This window comes from Hippichthys cyanospilos, chromosome 3 (assembly GCF_059441005.1).
Source record: "Hippichthys cyanospilos isolate Australia breed blue-spotted pipefish chromosome 3, RoL_Hcya_1.0, whole genome shotgun sequence".
Lineage (NCBI taxonomy): Eukaryota > Metazoa > Chordata > Actinopteri > Syngnathiformes > Syngnathidae > Hippichthys > Hippichthys cyanospilos.
The window spans coordinates 7,876,606-7,898,585 of NC_142371.1; the positions used below are offsets into that span (position 1 = coordinate 7,876,606).

Genomic DNA, 21,980 nt, shown 5'->3' on the forward strand with positions numbered 1-21,980 from the left:
TAGGTTAGACATATGTTTAAAAAATAGATGGTTTTGGTGGGACTAACGTTAGCAGCTAGCCTAAATCATTACTAAGGTGTTTGACGTACTGGCTACCATGAGTTTTGTATGCTTCATCTTGATGCATATTGAACAGTGAAAATTAATGTTAGCTTAACTTCTCATTATTGCGAGTTGCAACAGAGATTTTGCTGACAAGGTTTCCAAATGCTAGTGAATCCACCGTGGAAAGCAGCAGCATATCTCCTAACGAATCTTCTAACCTCTTGATGTCGAGGTGTCATCCCTCAGCGAGAGGGCGAAATTTTCCGCGTCTTTTGTTTTCGCAAACTTCACTATTACTATGGCCCCCGCTCTAAATAGTTTGTCAAATTACTGGTCCTATTTCACGTAGTGGACTTTAGGTGTTTACTTTGTCTTCTTCTCTGAGGAACTGAAAGTAATGGTCACATTACAAGTAAACATCTTGTGTCCATATTGTCCATATTGTCTATATTCAACATAATGTTTCATCTCAGCTGCAGTAGATCAGCAAGTAAACATTTTGCTCCGGACCTGTCTCCTCTGATTCTGCTGCTGTGTTTTTTTGGTGAATTGGGGGGGGGTGCATTGTAATGAATTACTTTACACTCATTTGTAGTGAGTAAAATATTACTGTTTTTTGTATTACATATTTGATTGTTTTTTTTATTTTTTGATAGTGGATGTATGATGTTCAAGTAACAAAGACACATTGCACGTGAGAATTTATTTTAACTTTTTTGCCAAAGATGCAAAAATGAACACCTGTCTATCCATCTCATGGATATACAGTATGTACCAATACACCCAAGATAAGTAATTACAGCACAATGTGAACCTCCTAATTTTGTCTTGGTGAAACTGACCGTAAGCCTGGCAGCACATGTCCCACGGAAAAATTAAAATTGGTATGAATTCCTGGTAGATATTTGTCTCAAACTATAGGACACTATCTGGTGGATCAATTATGTCATTCATTAAATGTGCAAAAATGGTGTTGTATATTTAGTACAGTCAATGATTTGGTGGTGGTACTTATCTGGGCCAAATTGTCATCAAAAGCTTTGACTTTTTAATCATCGGTCACAGTTCCTGCAGTCAACTCTGCAATGTGTTGCCGGTTGCATTCAGTTATTCATAAATTGTACTACATTGGCCCCGGCTAAATTATTAAAGATTAGGATATCAATAAGATCTGCCCTTAGAGTAGTAGTCAAGTCAAAAAATTCTTTTACAATAATAAAAATATCACAATTCCACAAAATTCAGAACGTCTTGGTCACATCATATAAAATAGACAGCTAATAAAATGTAATTAACTTTACTTCGTTGTTTAAAATAGCACATGATGGGTGGGTAAAAACTCCAAAGACCTAAACAATTAGCAATTAAAACAGTTCCACAATATAAAGAATAATGATAATGGATACGTAGAACTAATACAGTAATAATACAATACTAATACAATACTTTGCCCTTCTGGTAGCTAATTTCAGGGGATGCAGTTTGTAGTCATGAAGCCCTATCAGACACATTTGCGATTAAGGTTTATATAAACAAATTCTACATATTTCAGCACACTATTACAAAAACAATAACTAGCCAAATCAATTCATTTATCTTAGATATTTTTTTTTGTGTGTGCGTATGCGTGTGTGTGTGCGTGTGTGTGTGTTTGTTTGTTTTCCCCATGTTAGACTTCCTCAGTAGATGTACTGGAAAGACGACAGGATTTGGAGGGATGAGAATCAACAAAAACATCATCCTCCATACCTTCTTCAATCGGTTTCATTTTTGAAGAGGCTTTGGCACCCGGTGATTTTTCTAGCCAGAGACAGAAGAAAAAAGAGCAATTTGATGCGAAAACAATTTGCAACAGAATGACATCTTAGAACAACTCAAAACAAGATAAGCCATTGTTACTCAAGCAAATACTGTAATCCACTTTTCAGTGTGTTAATATCCACAATGTGCCCGCCGCCTCTAGAACATTGTGGATATTGTTAAACTATAAATAGAAGTTGATTCCATCAACACAAACTGTTTCCATATTTTTGTGCTAAATAAAATGAGACTCTCTTCAGCAGTTAAAAAGCCTCTTGAAGGACAACAACCCTGTGTGGTTTTTAACAGACTGACTTTGCCTGCAAAAAATATTTGGTTTAATGCGTGTAAGTACTTAAATGACATCTAGTGTTATAGTGAGAGCAGGGATGCATAAAGAAAAAACACATTTCTTCATGATCTATACTAAATACCGTTAATAGAAGTTCAGTATTAGCCACTGTGTCAGCAAACAAATATTGTTATGGTAAGAAAATTAGGCAACTAGTGCTAGAAAAAGGCAGGTCATATGGTAAGGATAAACACTAAGTAGCAACAATAGTGATTAGAAGGTAAAAAAAAAAAAAGGGAATGACTTACTTGTGGAGATAACCAGGGCAAACATTTCTTTATCAATTTGTAATGCAAACACTCTTGAAATATTAAATGGTCTGATTTAAAGTGGAGGCTGCAGAATAATACATTTTACTCATGCTATCAAGAGATTAAGGCATGAATTAGGATTTGTAGTTTGTGATCAAAATAATCTCCTTTTTTTTTAACCCAAATATTGCACAGAAAAATACTCAATTTTTCATTAATTTGTATACATTATGTCATCGTGGTAGAGCAAAAGATTGACATACATAACGCATTTGTAACCATCCATCCATCTATCCGTTTTCTATCGCTAGTTATCCTCACTAGGGTTGCAAGCTTGCTGGTGCCTATCCCAGCTGTCTTTGGGCAGTTGGCGGAGGAAACCCTGAACTGGTTGCCAGTCAATTTCAGGGGCACATAGGGAGAAACAACCAGTCATACAGCCAATCACACAGGGACATTTTAGAGTGCCCAATACACCTGCCATTTATGTCTTTGAACTGTGAGGTGGACATGCAAACCTCTTCCATCGAGGCAGCCACCTTCACTATTTATCTTCTTCTTGTCAATCACATAATATTTAGTGATTAACGGAAAAATAAAATATTATCCATCCTGTCTGTTACAGATTTGCTCAAATGAGGGGATTTTTTTACTTTAGTTTAGCAGGTTACATTAGTGTCTTTGTTTTTATCGTTAGTTGTGGCTGCAGTCGTTGCTGGATGCTTTGCTTTTATGTTGTCACATCCTGCGTCCCTAATGTGTTGTCCTGTTTGCAGATTGGGGAGCAGAACCACTGGCCGCACACCTGTTCCTCACGCCAATCAGGAGACTATTTAGGTGTGGTCAGACCTGGAGGGTATCGTTGGATTATTGCGTCTGTAGCCCTCTCGTGTACATGCCAGTTCCTCGTTCCCTCGATTCCTAGCGCCTTTGCCCTAGTGTTTTATTTGCTACTTTTCCTCCTTGCCTCCAGTCTGCCAGTTGGTCAGCACTTTACTTTGTTACTTTGTATTTTCGGCGACGCCCTCCTACTGGTTCTGCTCCCCAAGTCTTAGTAAGTTACTTGCTCTTTTGCATAGTCTCTTTTAGTTGTACTTTGAGTCCCCTTATCATCTTTTGTTGTACTTTGAAGTAATTTTGTTAGAAACCCACGCGGTGCGTGCCTTTTGTGTTAATAAACCGTTGTCTCTACTCCACGCTGTCTCCTGTGTCCCGGGGTTCACAATCAACCCGCCCGAGTCACAATTGTGACATATGTGATAGGTTAAACTTGAGCTTTATTAAGTGTTATTAATTCACAATTAATCTGGTTATCTGAAACCTCTACTTTTTATAAGAGGTGACTCATAAAAACCTCACTGACTTACGGAGAGAGGATCCTGCAGATCCTCCTCTTAGGATTTGATTAACGACATCATCACTGTCACTGGTGCTGGCCATACTGTTCCGCATTTGCATCATAGATAATTGGGAGCAGAGGCTGGGCTGGCGATCCATCTTCTTCACTGCCTGCAAACCAGCAAAAAAATCCATTTAGAATCTGGTATACAAACATGCGTTTTCAGAAAAGGCAAATTCTAGAGTGCCAGTATATTTAGCATTTTCACTCACCTTTCAATTCTGACAGCGTATTGTGTGCTATGTCTATGTAAACATGGTTGGTATCGTATGAAAGATTGATTTCCATTCCATACTTAAAATTACAAGTATGTAATGTAAGTGTAGTATGTATGGTAACACTGTTGCTCAATGCTCAGTTATCACTAGAGTGTTCAATTGGCTTAATGTTAGATAAGCACATGTCAAGGGTGTCAGTTACCCTCCATATAAAAAAAAAAAAAATCAGAGGTCATCTTTACATCGTTGCGCATACCTTGTCGCTGAGTGTAGGGTCATTGAGAGAATAGAGCTTGTTGGTAATGTCCTTGCCAATAAGGTACCTAAAAACCTCATTGAGGAATGTATCTGACTCCAAGAAGTAGGTGAGTCTTTCTCGAGACCAACACAGGTATTTAGAGTCCTCCTCCGCCACAATTGTTACCTGTTAGTCATATTAAAAAAAAAAGACAAGATACATAAATGTTTCATTGAATATTTAGATGAAAAACAGTTCCAGTTCTGTTTATCGGTGTAAATTATGTCGTTTTCTACTGCATATGTGTAGTCCTAAAGCTGAAGGTTGCTTGCACAATACTATAAACTAAAAAAAAAAAAAGATGTTACTGGGGAATAACCCCTTTTGTTCTGACTAATTTTATATACATTTTAAGGACATGTAAAAAAAATAAAATAAAGACCTGGAACTTTTCTCCTCTGTGCATTAAAGTGGACCGGAACTCTGGGGAATCAATAAATGCATTGATATAGATGTTGTGAAGAAAATGGCCTCGATAGGACACTTTCATCCTGTTGCAGAGAAATTAGAAAATCGGAAAATACAAAACATCAGAACAAACCTAAGCTAACTAACCCTTGATTGCCATGCATCCTTCTAAATATAATCATAACATATTCATAATGACTTTAAAAATATTCTTTTCTTCATTTACTTTCATTACTTCACTAATGAAGTAAAGTTAAGAATCCCAGTAACAGTCACGAAACAGTACATACTTCCCTTTGAGAAGAATGCTGAGTCGTTCGTCCACAGAGGTCTTATCCTCAGCAGCATAGGCCTGCCCTTTCTTTAGCACCTGTATGGTGCAGAACTGCCCCGTGAGCCTCCGAAAGAGAGCCTCATTCACATGTAGGGGTTCAAACATCCGCTTATACACTGACCTCAGCTCCCGGTCAATTTTAATCTAAATGGAGCAGAAACATTTTTTCATTTATTTATTCTTTGCAAAACAAGACACTCTTGAATTGACATAAACATACATAAAATATATCATCTGGTGCATTTAATTCAACACAAAAGAGTTGGCGCATTGGCTGGTCTCGAATTGTATTCTGAGGTCCTGCTCTGATTCTGTCACTTTGCTGCTGGCACATTATTTCCCCCAAACCCCCCAGAGGTCCTTTTCTATTTTATCAAACTTGTATCACATTACTACAAGGCAGAACCAAACCCAGGAGGATACATGTGACCTCCTTCCCAGACAATGCAAAAACTGAAGCCTAAATGTCAGTATAAATAAAGACATACGTCTGGGGATGGGACAAGACAAAAATCCCAAAAGACGAGGCCTCTCATGAGGTTGAGTCCATGATAAAGAGACAAGATGAGATTTTGCAAAATGTCTACAATATTATAATGCCTACTACAACTTTTCCAAAGTTTTTTCCTTTTTCCAAAGTTTCCTTTTTCCTGAGCAGATTGTAAAAACATCAATGATACAGGGTGCAAATGTAGACATGAAATGAGACTCAGCCTCATTTTTCAGCAGCAGCTGAGATCATTCCTTTTACTGAATAGTTCAACAAAATCCATGTGATGTGTGGGTTTATGTTTTTTGTTTTTTCTTTTTGCAGTGTCTATTAACTCTCTGGTATCTGTCAATATTTCAGCCATGCTTTACTTCAACTTGAAAACCAAAATTTTGCCACAGGTGATTTGACAGTAACTAAGGCATCCTGTTTTTTCTCCTGTGGGGCTGCTTGGAAGTGTTTTTGGTTTAAAAAACAAATAAACTTTTTGCTTGGTAAAAACAAATATATTGACACAAGCCCAAATGACCCATTTCCACTTAATTATGAATGACCAACACTTTTTTAATAATCAACAATTTTTTTAATTAAACATAAGCATTTTAAACAACTCCTTGGTACAGACAAAGTGACGAACGAAGTAAGCGGTACGAACGGTAGTTGTCTCGGCCTGTCAAAATTTATTGTAAGTGTGCAGAGTCATTTGCATATCTGTCAAACTGTTTTTGAAAAGTTATCCGACGACTCTCCCATACCTGTATGGAGCACTCCAGCGCTGCTAACTTGTGTCTGATTCACGCTAAATGCTGCACTATTCAATGGCAACAGGCACCGTATGATAAAATGTAAGTGTGATTTTTGTGTGTGTGTGTGTGTGTGTGTGTGTCCTGAATAGTGGATTGAATGAGATTTCAGAACAACGCTGTTTTTTTTTGTTTGTTTTTTTTTTTTTTATATATATCGAGAACCACAAATGGCGACTTATACATGTGATAATAATTCTCTACAATCTACAATTTTAAAGTGGGAGCAACAGTTTGTGCAGTAGTCAAGTTAGCCATTGTTGCAACATGCTTCCACGAACAACTTCAAATTAAAAGCACACAGAGGTGTTCATGTTCATACATTATTTGGTACGGTGAGATTTATTTTGACGTTTGGTGGCACAAATTAGCCAGAAAGAAATAAGATTTCATGCTGAGCAAGCTCGAGAATTCCCGTGCCTTTCTAAACATGCAAAATTTCATTGTACGAGATCTAGTCCCATCCATTGACACTTCGGAAGCCAAATGAAGTTAAGTTAAACGTAATGCATAACTCACCGGCCTACGTTTGTACAGAAGAAACAACAAGTGCATGGTGTTGATCACCAAAAAAACCACGTTCCAAACCATCACGTCCATGTTACACCTGTAAAATGTTGCCCAAGCAATGAAGAAGCCACATCCTGTAAGGGTAAAATAAATAGAAGAAACAGGAGCAAAAAAATTTTTTACAGTACATTGAAATAGAACATATCTATACTAAAAAGTAGCTTGAGAATCCAGCTATCCGATATTGTGTTTGTTTCTGTTTGTCTGTTTCTGTTTGATTTTTAAGTGACCCCTTTTTCCTTTGCAATCCCTCTGAACCATAGTTCTATTAATATCCTATAAAAAAGGACCATGCACGAGCACTTCTCCCATGAATCTTGCTACTTCCTGTCCACTGTCTGTTTCCAAGCGGAAGATAAACATGTTGTAAATACATTTTCCATCCAACAGCATATTGTCCTTTTCGCTCTCATTTGTTGGAAATGTGCACAAGAGACCATAATTTTTATGCATAGTTATACACCCTTCAGAATGCCACCAGAAGTGTTTCAGACAGACCTGTTGCTAAAAGGAGACGAAGCAGGATCATGTGCAGACCATGCGTGGTGGGGATGACCAGGCCGACCAGCAGAGACATATTGCCCAGGTGGAAAAGAAGATGGTGGGTGTGTTCCCACTCCTGGCAAGCTGTGGCATTGGCTTCCGCTGATGGGAATAATGTGGTGGCTGAGTGGAATGGGGGTAGGGTTGAGAAGAGGAGGGGGGAGGTCGGCCCAGGGGTAGAGGACATCCTGCTGCAGGGTCACCTTGGAGTAGAGGGCAAAACTATATGCCAGCAGAAGTAAAAAATTACTCTGGGTTGAGGCACTGAGCTTTGCCCCAATTGGATTTCTTTTCAAAAATTTTTAAAGGGTAAATATGTTCTCGGATTTCAAGAATGCAGAGAAAGCAAAATTGCTAAGGTTTGCAAACAGCTGTTTTGTTCTGGATGATACGGAAGTACCATTGTCTAGGAAACGTTTTAGCAGCAGATGTTAATAAAATGACATTCGATTCCAACATACTGTATTAATAAAGTTGTTTAAACATATTGGTAACGTCTCAAGTACCATTATGGAGAAAACAATGCTCTTACCAACAAGCCCATTTAAAAAAAAAAATGTCCTAATGATATTACCAATATGTTCAAATTCCAATACTTTCTTTTGTGTTGAGACACTATCAAGACGATGGAATAACTGTACTACTGGAACGACAAAGCCCAGTCAAAAATGTTTACTCCATGCTTCTTAGTTACTGTACATGCTTCTGTAGAATGAACTCTGTGTCAAATTTGTATCTTTTTCTGACTAAGTACAGTCAGTGAGCTGATTATGGATCCGAACGGACAACAACAAAACAGTTTTACACAATTTACCCACAGTAAAACATGTTAGTAAAACATGGAGAAAAAAAACCCTTTCTAAATGGGTGTAAGCACCAGATAGAACTTATAAATACAAAATATACAAATTCTTTGAGTGCAGTTTAAAAAAAAAGAATAATATTCGTTTAATTTATTATGTGGTCAAATGTACTTGCTTTTGGTTCTGTTCATTTATCATATGCAGTTAAAGCCTAATGTTTTTGCAGGAAGTGCCACAATAGATTTTTGTCAATCTATGGTGAAAGGAAATAGTTTATTTATTAAACACTCGATCACACAATACAATCGTTTCATATCTTTCCCAAAGATTGTCTCTATCAGATGCTGTTTGTGAGCTCAGCTACAGCTGATGTGGCCAGCACTGGAGGGGGCAATTTTAAAAATAGACGCGCACATGCTCAGTTTCCAGCGTGGAATTTGTCACACCTACAACTTTCTGAGTTTTTGAAGAGAATATAGATGTGTTACTTACCGATTCAGCAGCAGCCAATAGGTTATTCGTGAGGAGCAAGGATGGAGGAAAGGGCTGTGAATGAGTCAAACAAGGAGCGAGCAACAGAGCATTTGCAGAACACTCTGATAGGAGAGTGGTAGAGGGGAGGGTGTGTGTGCGTGTGCGTGTGTTGAGGGGGGGAGTGGCGGGGGCGGGAGGGCTGCCTAGTGCCTGCATGATGTACGTCGCACATTCCACGGGTTTGACAAGCAGAGACTAAAATGGACAAGGAGCGCATCTGTAGTGAATAAGTACTTCGACAGGGGGAGCCAGAACACATTTTGAACAATATTTTTTGAAAAATCTCCGATCCGCCAATATGTAGAAAATAACCCCTTCAGCACACCAACATAAGGTAATAAATTGTACGATACTGTATACTATATTATATAAAACAAAAATATTTATTAATGCAGTCAATAATGTTCACATTTATGTTATGATAAATTGTTCTATTCATTACTTGTTTAGTTGTTTGACCCATTTCTTATTTCTCAGAGAAATTCAGTGAGCCAGCTCAAATTTGGGTAGAAAAAACAATTTGAAAGTTTCTATTTCTGTTCAAACGTTGAACCCGGAAAAACTGTCTGAAAAACACTGTCCGCCGAATTGTTATTCATTACATGTCTGTCTATTACAATGTTGTAATATTGTTTACTTAAAAATAATAAAAAATGTTGACATGTCCTACTATCTTTATTAACAAACCCAGTGCAATGCACAAGGATGTTTTCATTAGACCATTTGCACATTTTGACGACCCACAGGATATTGAGTTTATTATCTTGTCTATACATCAAATTTACTAAATGAAAGCATACACTCTCTTCTTTCACCAGAAGAACAAAAAGTTAGCTTCTGCTCATTTGTTGTTGTTGAAAAAAGGTAGGTTGCCTGAAAGACAATTTCTCCAAATGGACTCACAATATGTACTGATCTAATTTCTAAAATGGGGCATCAATATCATCTAATGTTGGCAATGCATCAGTAAAGTTGTTTCCAAGTTTGAAATTTACAGGGGATCAGCAGCAGTTGCTTTCCCAGTTATCCCTTTTGTAAAACATAATGGAAAAGTGTAGCGTAGCCGCCTTGTCAAAGGCAGTGAATGTGTAAATACAAAACTTTTCAAAAGAAACCCAACCCAGTAGTAATGAAAAGGGTCTGCATTTAATGGCTTTGTTGAGGTGGTGACCTCGAACCACTCTGGCTTACTTTGGTAAAGAGGTGCACACTTGTACTGGTTGCCATTTTGAATTCTGTCCTACTCTGGATAGAAACTTGATGTTGGAGACTGTCACCATACAGCTACTGACCTACAGTATACAAAATGGGATACACACATTATTACAGTTATTTAGGTCAAGATATTGACCTATTATTTGGTAAAATTGAGTGGTGCATGCCAATGGCTCCAGTAATCCCGACTGTGTAAGGTCTATACAAAAAGTTACGACTTCATCAAATTGAAATGCACCAGAAAAAAGCAGTCAAGTGAGTTAACTCAGTGTGGATCACTGATTTCTTTTTTTCATAATGTTGCAGAACCACAAACAAACAACTGAAACATCAAACTGCAACATCCTTGGTAAAGGTAATTTGACATTACACTTAAGTATGTATATTATTTAAACAGCAAAAATGTTCATCTGTCTAGCATCTTTCTAACTTTATATAAATTAAAACATTGACAATAACTATAAAATACTAATGCATGACAACACAACTACAACTGCATCACATACTGTATATTGTGCAAGTTCTTTTTTGACAAAAACTGTAGCTGAATGAATAACCCCGGTCATTTCTATGTACAAGACAATAATTCACCTTAAAACCACAGATTTAAAATAATTATTATGATGCACTAATTTATAAAAAATGAACAGTGAGAAATCCTATTTTGATCCCATTATATTTGAAGTTTACACCTCGATACATTTTATGCTCATTTATTAAGATTTAATATAAATATTGTTAAAATGGATGAAAACAAGCTAGCCTACATGACACCATATAGCGTTTGTGTGCTCAAGCAGACATTTCAATCTGCACTGATTCTTTCTCTGGGACATCAGCTTTTTCTAATTCAGTCCTTGGCATGTGACAGTAACTTGGTAAGCGGAGATCATAGCGATGCCCAGAACAGTTAAACGCGCTGTCGTTAAGGGAGTACAGTTTCTCTGCAATATCATTCCGCACAACCAGAGCAAAGATCTTTGCTATGTAGCGGTGTTTAGCAAAAAGAAGATACAGTTTCTTCCTCCTCCATGCCACATAAGTACATGGGTTATCAGCTGATAGCGTGACCTAAAGACAGAAAAATAAACAGTAAATGATAGCAAAGTGGTTGCACTGGAAATGTTTGTCTCAGTAGATTTCTGACCACTAGGGATGGGACGAGATCTCGTACAAGGAGATCTCACGAGATTAAAACACCATGAAACTTTTCCATCCATGCACAACATGACAGCTTTCTTTTTTTTTTTTTCTTTTAAGGGCCTCAGGTGCAATGGAAGACAAAGCAGAATGTGCTGGATGCTGGATTTTTTTTTTTTTCACCTTAGAATGTGGACCGAGATGTTTTTTTTTTGTCCCCTCTTTACGCCATTTTTTTCGATTAGTATGGAAACAAAGTTGGAGATAATCAGGAAATACAAAATGGCTAAGGTAGCCTAGGCTACCCTCACTAGGGAATATGGCTCTAACAAGCTAGTCACGTCACTTTGAATGTAAATACATCCTTTATATATTTTTTATTTATTATGTTATTGAATTGTATACACATAGCACTTTAATATGTATACACGATTTTGATGTTTTTACCTGGGGTTTTACACGCATTAGCTATTTAACATAGGTTTGGATTGCCCACCGAATTCGCGTTACGATCCCAACCATAGAACGGATTAATCTCGTAAACCAGGGGCCCACTCTGTGTGTGTGTGTGTGTGTGTGTGTGTGTGTGTGAGTGTGTATATATATATATATATATATATATATATATATATAGTCAAGCACTGCAGCTAACACAGCTGCAACTGAAAAATGAGCCTGTAACAAAAGTGACTCTCCTGTTTATGTTCACATTTTCACTTTGATTAATATTTTTTCTTGCCCAAATCTCATCTTGTCTTGTTCTTGTGGATTCAATCTTGTGAGACATCTCGCCACATGTTTCTCTTCCCATCCCTACTGACCACGAACACAGTGACAGTGATGACATCATGGGTTAAAGTTAAACCCATCGTATACAATTTTGCAAGTGTATATGAATGGGAGTTGACCTGGAATACACCTTCCTCTGATGGTCTGAGGGAGTCCCATTCTGGTGAATCCAGAAACTGGAATGGATAGATGTAATGCAGAAACTCGCCGTCGACAGTCACTCGGATTCTGTAGGACAAAAAATATAGACATCAGATAAGTGATATTTTTAGACATTTCTGCCACCTATCAAGCAAATGTATTTAAGCCCGTTTTAAGGAGGGAGGTTTTTTTTTTATATATATACTGTATCCCTTCTTTCAACATCATTTGGAAGTAGAAGTCAACCCCATTTTCAGTGTGACATCAACACACAGTCTGATTGATCAGCAGCCAATTGCAAAACAGTTTTGAATGGGAATTGATCCCACATCGACTGCATGAAAATCTACTATATAAATTACTACAATTCCAAAATCAATTATTTGGGCTCATGGTTTATTTTGTCCATAAGTTAACCATATAGATAGCCAAAAATACTCCAACAGGTACTGCTGGATAATTAGACTACTAGAAAAACATTTTGTTTACAATTGTCAAAATGGACATACTAAATTGTCCTTTGGTGCGATTGGGTGTGTGAATGGTAGTGCGTCTCTGTGTGCCCTGCAATTGGCTGGCAGCCAGGTGAGGGTGTCCCCTGCCAACTAACGGAAGTCAGCTGTGATAGGCACCAGCAAGTCTGCGACCCTGGGGATAAGAGGCTATAGAAAATGGATGGACGAATGTCAAAACTCATGCAAATACATTTATTTAAAGCTGAGCAATGCATGCAAGATGTGTAAGTGATGAATTTGTTTTTAGAAGTATTATTCTTCATTTAAAAAAAAAATAATAATTGGGGTGAATACTATAGTTTCTGTCAGAGGGCCGGGATGACTGTGATAAAATACATTTTGGGTGTATTTGTCACACTTCCTACTAGTTTTGAAATCAGAGAGAGGGTGAGAGCAAAAAGCGCTTGCTTTTCCCCCCAAACAATTTCAAATTGACTTACAAATGTGATATTTTGACCGGAAACTTGAATTGGAATGGGCATTTTGCGAGCCACGTGAGATGATGTGGCGGGCCGGATCTGGCCCCCGGGCCTTGAGTTTGACACCTGTGCTATAGTATGATGACATATTGATGAATTAAGTTTTTCCCAGTTCACAGCTTTGCACCAGTTCACAGCTTTGCACACTTTAGGGAACATTTCTTCAGTCAGCGTTAAGATGTGGATGACTTTAATTTCACAGCTGTGCATTTTCAAGGTAATATCTTGCATTTCTTTAAGTGTTTTAAGTGAGATCATTTTAATCTGAAGATGTTCCAAAATTTTTGTCATGTATTTCACAACTAAGCTTTATGTGCAGTTTGTATGTACATCTAAGTTTTTTTTTTTTTTTTTTTTACTTTGTTTTGCTACTGCTTGCTGCCAGGTCAGCTTTGCAAATGAGAATCTTGGATGAATAAAGGTTGAAATAAATGCAAACGATTAAAAGAACGATTTTAAGTAGATTAAAACAAGCTATAACCTTTATTATTATTATTATTATTATTATTATTATTATTATTATTATTATTATTATTATTATTAACCACATGAGCCAAAGTGTTTATGATTTGTTTGCCTTCACAAGAACATTAATTGCTTGTAAATGAGCAGTTTTCAAACATGCAGATTCATTATATCAAAAGAGACAACAGTCTGTGACCTGCCGGACATGAGCAACGATAGCTTATCGATGGCGGTCTTCCCTTCTACGGCGAAGCAGTGGTCCTTCTCCAAGGTGTGGATATCTCTGTCACAGCAAGAAACTATTTTCCCAAACTGTGTGAGTGACACTCCGATTTTCTTGAACACACAGTTGTAAAGGTCCTGGAAGTCCTTGTCGAATGAGACGCTCCTAATTCTGTAGGTAACGTGGAGAAGCTGACCCAAGCACACGAAGCACAGCGCCAAACACCAGAGGAACGCGTCGGTGGTGCACGAGTCCGTCCAAGCCCACAGAGTGGCACAGAAGAAGCCCAGAGTCAGAAAAGTCAACACATAGAAGAGTCCGTAAATACCGCTGCCTCCCATGTAGCCGAGGAAAAGAAAGACGTTGGCGAGGTGGAACACCGAACTCTCCGAGCCCTCTCTCCATTTATCACACTGGGGGTATCCGCTCTCTGCCGGCTGTGCCGTCATATTCATGGTATCAAAGTCAGGACGCTCCATCTTTTTAAAAGTGATCAAAACACAGTTCTAATTTAACGCATTCCACCGTCAACATCAAGGCTCCCGCGGACATAGTGAAACGAGAAAGACAGTCACCAAATGACAACTGCAGGTAGATAAACTCACTGTCGACACCTGTCGTTGTCAATCGACAGAGTTCTGTAGCGGCAGCACCGGAAATAGGTTCAACTGTCAAACAATACAAACGGAAGTTTATGAGACACTTCACCAGATTTTATAGCCGCGGTAGGACTTTCATTGACGACATGAAAAAATGGCAAATGTTATATTTGAGTAGGATAAAATGTGTTTATTTATCCAGATGACTGTCCTAAAGTGTGTCCAACTTTAGCTTTTTACAGGCTTAATGACGTGACAAAAACTTGGAAACGAATTGGAACACTGGAATAAACTGAGCATTCGCAAAGAAAGGTTTGCCTAAAGCTGAATAAAGGACATTACTATCTAAACGTCGCCGCATTTTACACAACCGAATTTCCATTACAATGTCTTGGTGGACATTAAAGAATGCAAAAAAACAAAACAAAAAAAAAAACGTCTTTTGTCAATTTACCACTTCACAGAGAAGAGTTTTTAACAGACCTTCAAAATCTGAATAAAATTGTTTTTTGTTTGTTTTCCCGTGGCATGATGATGTCAGTCAAACTTGTGGTGTGGTAGCTTAGGGTGAATAGAATAGAATTATTTTCATTATACAGCAGGTATACAGCGGAATTGGGAGTGCTGCCCCCATTGGCACATATTAATTCATGAACAATAAATAGAATATCATCTGTAGTTTCATAGGAATGCTATTGTTATTATTATTATTATTATTATTATTTTCAGTGTTTGTGTTTTCTTAATCAGAGTGTTAATGCCAACGACAAGAAAACAACTATTTTTAGGCATAAATGTGCAATATTATGCTCTTTCCCCTCTTTATATTTTTGGCTTGAGTTAAATTCAAGTAGTTGTGTTGAGTAAACAATTGGTGTCCTTGTGTACCTACCTCATGAATGTGACTGATGTTTTTCTGCATGCAGAAAATGAGAGGGGGTAATAAATCTGGAGCAAAAAATGAGGACAGAGTATATTCCATATTCCCATGACATATGGCAAGAGTCAGGAAGGACACTCTTGCTGGGTCTGACCCCTTTTTTCAGACAGGGACACTATAAAACAAAATAAAATGTTATTCCAGATTGTGAGAAATTTATAATACTGTATACTGAGATATTGAAGGCACATGATGGAATTCTGGAATTACTGTATGTATGTCTATAAGGTGTGTGCATATATTTTTGACAAGATGCCTAAAGCTTTGGGAATTATCTTCACAGTGCTCAGATATCACCAGACAGCCAACACCAACTATTTATAGCATACTCCACGTTGGTCTCATTGCTGTGTATGGTGAGTGCAGTACATGTGACTTTTAAAGTAAAATGGAGGTACAACCTCAAAGGCCACAATAATGGGTTGTATCAACATAACATTTATAAAATGTAAACATTCACAGATTAAGGGTGGCATGGATGCAGACTGGTTAGCACATTTGCTTCGCAGTCCAGAGGTCCTGGGTTCAATTCCAGCCTCTGCCTTCCTGTGTGGAGTATGCATGTTCTTCCCGTGCTCGCATTCCAAAAAAAAAAAAAAAGCATGATGGTAAGCATATTGGACACTCTTACTGCCCTTAGGTGTGATTGTGAGTGTTAATGATTGTTTGTCTCTTTGTGCGATTGGCTGGCAACCATTTTAGGGTGTTCCCTGCCTACTGCCCAATGACCACTGGGATACGCACTGATAAATCGTGTTTATACATTGCCAGTGTGCTTTCCTTTTTACCTCCATGTAATTTAATAGAAGTAGACAGTCATTTCCACCCTCTCATCCTTAAACCAAAGAAGCAACAGTCATGATGGGTAGAAGTTCATGTTGATTGCATGAAGTGATGAATCATAGCATTCTTTGATGAGCAAAATGACTTTGGAGTGGTTGAAGACCACTTGATGTGCTTCCACAGTTACATGATGGATTGTAACCAGGACAACCAACATGGTAGCCTCAACACAGTCTATTACCCACTGATTACTGGCTCCAATTGACATCAAGTGACATTTTGTGGTAATTTCCATCCTAACAATTTGTAGGCCCAAAGCCCAGTTTGGCTTAAAATAATAATGATAATAATAATTAAAAAAAAGGAAATCAACATTTGATAAACAAACAAAGAAAATTCACAGCAGAGGGATTAGTTTGATTTCCAGTTCTACAGACATTATTTATTGTTTCACTGCTGTGACTGGTACCATTCTGTGATGTCATAGCAAAAAAAAAAAACTTTAAGAGAGGAAAAGCGAAACGCACTTGTGTTATTTTGTATAAATGTATGCTCATTTTTCTCCGTTTCAGATCTGTGATTTGCGGCAGTAATAAATTCTTTGACATTAACACTGATTGGATGACGTCACATAACAAATGACATACCTGACTGAACCAGTTAAAGCTTTTTCCACCACCTAGTGGACAAAAGCTGAATGATCCACTCAATGTTCCTCCAGCCTACGAATGCGATTTCGGTTAGCATTTATTACATACATACGTCAATACAACACACTCACATTGTGAAGAAATTCTATTATTAGTATTTTTTAAAAGATAGAATAATCGCATAAAAAAGCCCTGTTTCTTATTATGAGACGATGATGAATTGCTTTTCCCCCAATGAAACTATTAAAATGTATGTTCTACTTTTACTTGGGTTACCTTTGTGACGTATATTTTTGGTCGTCTTTAACATTTAAAGTGCAGAAACAGGACAAAAAGAAATGAGGATTTCATACCACTCTAGCGGGACAAATATCTTAGGGCTGCTCTTGATGCAAGTCAATGCATAATTAATACATTTTAGTTTCATTGTCTTTTCAAACTCTATTTATACACAGTAGGAGATACATTTTTTGTTCCAGATCAATTCTTTAAATGTTCCATTAATTGCGGAATTAATTCCTTTGAGTCTCTTCAAAAAGAAATGAAACCATAACCAAATAATATCCATCTAACTTCAGCGCGTCAATGCTTGTTATATTCTTCCCACTGGGTGTCACTATTGTCCAAGACTGTTTCCCTTTGTACAGCTGGTGAAGTTCTGCTGTAAACGAGTCTGAACTTCAGAACTACTAGCATTTCCAAAAAGTCGTCTTTATTAGTGGATCAATAGAAAAAGCATGTAAAAATACTACATAAAAATTTGAGAAAGAGAAAAAATGAATATCTATCCCATTCATTCTTACACCCCTTAGTCCTGAAGCGTCAAACTCGAGTTGACAATGGCCTGTGTTCAGCATGTTTTCCAAGTCTTCCTTTGCAACAGACTTGATTCAAATGATCAGACCCATTGTGGAGTTCCTGCAGAGCTTGATGATGAGCTGACCATTTGAATCAGGTGTGGTGCAAAGAAAGACTTGAAAAACATGCAGGACATTGTGGATTGGAGTATGATGGTTCAAGACTGGCAGAATAGTCATTGTGTGGCGTTTGCATATTCTTATACCCACATTCCAAAAGCAATCATGTTAAGGTCACTGAAGAGTGTGATGTGTCTAAATGTCAATGTGTGTGGGAATGTATGATTGTCTATTTGTTCCGTGTGATTGGCTCAAGAGTAGTCCAGAGTGTACCCCACAGCTCACTCAAAGTCATATCGGTTAGACTCCAGATCACCTATGAGCCACATGATGATAAGTGGCATACAAAATGGATGGTGAACCATCTTCTGGCACAGCAAGAGGACTGAAATGAATTTCACTTTTGCTTGTATTCATTTATCTTTTGAATCTAATGGGGTTATTGTGTCATTACTCTAGCTATTGCTAAATGCTATCTCGAATGATAGTTCAACAGTACTGAACAGTTCAATGTACAGACCATTAACCAACCTTTTTCGCTCCATCCTGGTCTTCTGCCAGTGTAAAATTTGTATCCTCTGACAATGCAACTTGAGTTAAAATGAAGCTTTTTTGACATGTGGCTAATTTTTGTTTGTCAAATAAATGATAACATGTTTCCATAAACTCACTGCAACGTGCTCACGGACAAGTCATTGCTGTTTAGCGCACTGAATAAGTATTTCTATAGGTTTCTGAGAGTTACTACCGTGTGAGAGATCAATGAATGCACCTCCAGTGAATACAGTACTCTTCACCAGGGAGCTAGCACTTTTTTTTTTTTTTTTTTTTAAAACCTTATCCATAAAACTAAAAATCAATTTGCACAATATATATTGTGGTCTCACCTTGAAAACCACAAGAAATACAAGCTTGAGATGATCTGACATTATTTCCCATGATTTTAGATACAGAAGCAGAGTGGACTTCTAGTTCCCATGAACTTAAATATTTTAAAAAGTCTGGGGCATCAGGATGCACCCTACATGTAATTAAAGCAAGACAATGGAGTTCAGCAAACCAGTGGAAACCCAGGAGACGAGGATCAAAATCAGGACTGTCACAATTAAACTTGGACATCAGAGCACCCAAGATATGACAGCACTGTCTCCAAGTGCCCAGGCAGTACAGCAAATAAGGGATAGCTAGGCTGAAAAAATCTTGTTTTGGCTTCTGTCTGCTAGGGGGAATTGATCAAAAAAAAAAAAAAAAGAGCAATTTAGCCGGACCTCAAGGTGGAATTTCCGTTTACAAAAAAAAAAAAGTACAAAACCTTTGGAAAACTACTACTTCGATTTACCAACTATTCTAATGTAAACAAGTTTCACTCTTGACACATTTTTTTTTTACTTTCTTTGTTATATTTTTTCTTCTGTGAATAAGCCCTCAATGTGGGCCCAAAGAAAGTGAAAAGTGCAAATGATTGTGCAATTGGAAAGCCCTGGAAAGTGTCATGGTTGTGATCGCATCCAGTGAGCTCACGCCAGGTTGTGGTGGGTGCGTGCACACAATGATGAAACACAATGAAAACAATGATTCTTGTAATTAACTAGCATTGATTTACACAGATTTCAGTTTTAGATTTGTTTCCGATACAGTGTCTGATAGCAAAAACTATAAGGCATTATAAATTTTAATAGACATAAATAATAGTAATAATGTGACAGGCACTGCACGATTATGGCCAAAACAATAATCACGATTATTTTGATCAATATTGAAATCACGATTATTCGTCATGCTTGGTCAAACATGTCTTTTTGTTGCCATTTTTTAAGCAAGCAAAATATAAACAAGGCTTCAAGGCTTGATACTTACAATTAATAATAGTAAACTAAAATAAATAAAGTAAAGAATAATTGATGGAAAAAATTTGTCACACAGGGCCTGACAGCTACAGTAACTTATTTGCTGAGTGCAAACCAATGAAAAAATAAGCCTGCTTAAAACAAAGCACACTATTTACTTTTAAGCAAATTTTAATCAATCAGCAGCCAAAATGCCATTTTCGGTCATTTCAAGTCAAATTTATTCCAACTTTTTTCCAATCAGATTTTTTTTTAAATGGGTCTCAATTGACAGCTTGCACTGTAAATATTAGAAATCGGGTGAGAAACTCAATGTCATTTCACACTAAAATTAGATGCTTTTGTCATGCAAACTTGTGGGAAACATTCCCCACAGGTGGTAGTGCTTGATTTGACTTGTAATAAAAAAAAAAGAAAAAAAGGGCTCGATATTTTACATGTTAATATTGCCGTGGATCAGCTTAATTAACCGTAGCAGCCAATATCGTGATCGCGATTAAAACTCAAATACTTGTGCAGCCCTAAACATGACTATCAGAAATGGTCATGAAATCGACAGAGATGAGACCCTATAGCAAGGACTGTCAGCAATACTGTAGGTCAGTGGTCCCCAACCCCCGGTCCGTGGATCAACTGGTACTGGGCCGCGTGGGCTGCACCTGAAATAATGTTTTGGAGCTGATTTAGTTTAACAGTTCATAAGTTTGTGCTTGATCTTTGTTTTTTGGCGCCGCCTCTGTTGATATTACATACTGTACATACTGAGAAGGATGATGTGGGGTTTGTAGAGTAGCCAGCAACGAAGGCGTTGACCGGTCCGTGGCGATCAAAAGGTTGGGGACCACTGCTGTAGGTACATGAAACGGTGACAATGATGTGGCAAAATACTTGCGAAATAGAAATACATAACAGTCGGCAAAAACAGCAGTTTCTGTTTATCACATGCAATCAAGCGACTGTGGCACTCCCATCAGTTAGCAGACTTGGCTCCAAAGCGCCATTATGTGGAAGAGGATCAATCATGCAGCACATGTGTGCACCATCAAGGGAGAGGCAGACTTCAGAAAGCAAACAGCAGCTATGCAGCTAAAAGTTGTGAGTTGTCCTGACACCAAGCGAGTTGCAGGAATTCTTTGCAAACAAGCAAGGCCACTGATTTAGCAGTAAAACAAATGCTGCTTTGATACACACCCATAGCAGCTACTGCTTCATAGATTGATGGCATCGGGAGAAGGAAGGCAAGGTGACCTGAAAGTTGAACTAAAGCGCAAGTGAGGAAACCAGAAGGACACTTATGTAGCATGGCTTCAAGTGATGATAGGCTAAATCACCTTTCCTTTTCAATAAGAGAAGATATTATTTCTACTTGATCATAAATGGAAAATTAATTTGTTGTTTATCAGGACATATTGCAGAAGACTTTATGACCACATGTCTGAATGGAAGCTGAACAAAAGATAAGTGCTGCAACAGCACAACGAACCAAAGGACAGAGATAAATCACAAACAGAATGACTTGAATGGGGGGGGGGGTCTTTTGAAGCGGGCCTATCAAAAAATAAAAGATGGTGTGGAAATTATCTAAGCAAACATTTCACATAGGTATCCACAAGAATATTGCTGACAGTTTTGTTCCAATTGCCCCTTACCATTTTTGAAGGTTTGATTTGCAAATTCTGGACACTTGATTGAGGATATTGCTGGCAAGACTTTGCTTAGGAATTTATAGCAGGTTGATTCATCCATTCTTTCACTGCCAGGATGAAAACACTCTCCTGAATCTGAAATTTGACTTCCCAATGGACCCCTCTTTCTACAGAACCCCAAAACAGACCCCACCTGTGAGGCTGAGAGCATCCCCCCTCCAATCCCGCTTCTTAGAAAGGGGAATCACCAACCCAGTGGCACTGTTTCCAATGTACAAGCTATGTTGCAGAGATGTGTCAAACACAACAGTTCCACAACCTACAGCTTTTAGAAACTGGCTGGATCTCATCCACCCCATGGGCCCTGCGACCAAAACAGCTTTCTAAGTACTACACTGACCTTAACCCAAAAAATAGGAAAGCACAACCAAGAGAAATTAAGATAAATTATATTCCTCCACTGATTAAGATTATAAAGACGTCGATTGGACATCGCATGTGGTGCGTTCACATACAGTCGGACATTTCAAAATCAGAAAGAAAAATAGTCTGTCGATGTCAAAATAGTCTGTTAACGACTACAATTGTCTAAATCTAGGGTCTTCAATCCTGGTCCTCGAAGGTCGTTCTGTTGGATGTTTTGTATGTCTCCGGGCTACAACACACCTGATTCAAATAATCAGACAATCAGCATGGTCTGCTGAAGCTGGCAAAAAATTCTGAGCATCTGAATTAGGTGTCTTGCAGCAGGGGAGGCATACAAAACATCCAGGAGACTGATCC

At 37.9% G+C, this 21,980-nt stretch overlaps 2 protein-coding genes across 4 annotated transcripts; both read right to left on the reverse strand.

The window, feature by feature from the left end:
* Nucleotides 1-729: 729 nt before the first annotated feature.
* popdc1 (popeye domain cAMP effector 1) lies at nt 730-8,938 on the reverse strand. 2 transcript variants are annotated; one of them, XM_088412146.1, is made up of 8 exons: nt 8,807-8,938; nt 7,467-7,714; nt 6,918-7,042; nt 5,062-5,249; nt 4,746-4,854; nt 4,322-4,489; nt 3,816-3,957; nt 730-1,845 (listed from the first exon to the last, which is right to left on the reverse strand). In XM_088412146.1, exons 2-8 carry the CDS (start codon nt 7,696-7,698, stop codon nt 1,715-1,717), a joined length of 1,095 nt encoding a protein of 364 aa, XP_088268272.1. In that variant the 5' UTR covers nt 7,699-7,714; nt 8,807-8,938; the 3' UTR covers nt 730-1,714. The 2 variants fall into 2 exon arrangements, with proteins under 2 accessions (XP_088268272.1, XP_088268273.1); XM_088412147.1 differs by having other exon boundaries at nt 7,467-7,733; nt 8,807-8,925.
* Nucleotides 8,939-9,717: 779 nt separating this feature from the next.
* Nucleotides 9,718-14,463, reverse strand: popdc3 (popeye domain cAMP effector 3). Of its 2 annotated transcripts, XM_088412149.1 has the most exons (4): nt 14,391-14,414; nt 13,789-14,294; nt 12,112-12,220; nt 9,718-11,134 (listed from the first exon to the last, which is right to left on the reverse strand). In XM_088412149.1, exons 2-4 carry the CDS (start codon nt 14,292-14,294, stop codon nt 10,856-10,858), a joined length of 894 nt encoding a protein of 297 aa, XP_088268275.1. In that variant the 5' UTR covers nt 14,391-14,414; the 3' UTR covers nt 9,718-10,855. The 2 variants fall into 2 exon arrangements, with proteins under 2 accessions (XP_088268275.1, XP_088268274.1); XM_088412148.1 differs by having other exon boundaries at nt 13,789-14,463.
* Between the last annotated feature and the right edge of the window lie 7,517 nt (nt 14,464-21,980).

Excerpts from the sequence above, each read along its gene's own strand:
- popdc3 (XM_088412148.1), bottom strand. The coding sequence starts at position 14,294 with ATGGAGCGTCCTGACTTTGATACCATGAATATGACGGCACAGCCGGCA. Across the intron at positions 12,221-13,788 it reads TCGTTGCTCATGTCCGGCAG|AATCCGAGTGACTGTCGACG; the intron begins GTCACAGACTGT and ends TTTGTCCTACAG. Across the intron at positions 11,135-12,111 it reads CAGAGGAAGGTGTATTCCAG|GTCACGCTATCAGCTGATAA; the intron begins GTCAACTCCCAT and ends TTCTGTCTTTAG.
- popdc1 (XM_088412146.1), bottom strand. The coding sequence starts at position 7,698 with ATGTCCTCTACCCCTGGGCCGACCTCCCCCCTCCTCTTCTCAACCCTA. Across the intron at positions 4,490-4,745 it reads ACAGAGGAGAAAAGTTCCAG|GTAACAATTGTGGCGGAGGA; the intron begins GTCTTTATTTTA and ends TATGACTAACAG. Across the intron at positions 1,846-3,815 it reads ATCTGCAGGATCCTCTCTCC|AAAAATCACCGGGTGCCAAA; the intron begins GTAAGTCAGTGA and ends GTCTCTGGCTAG.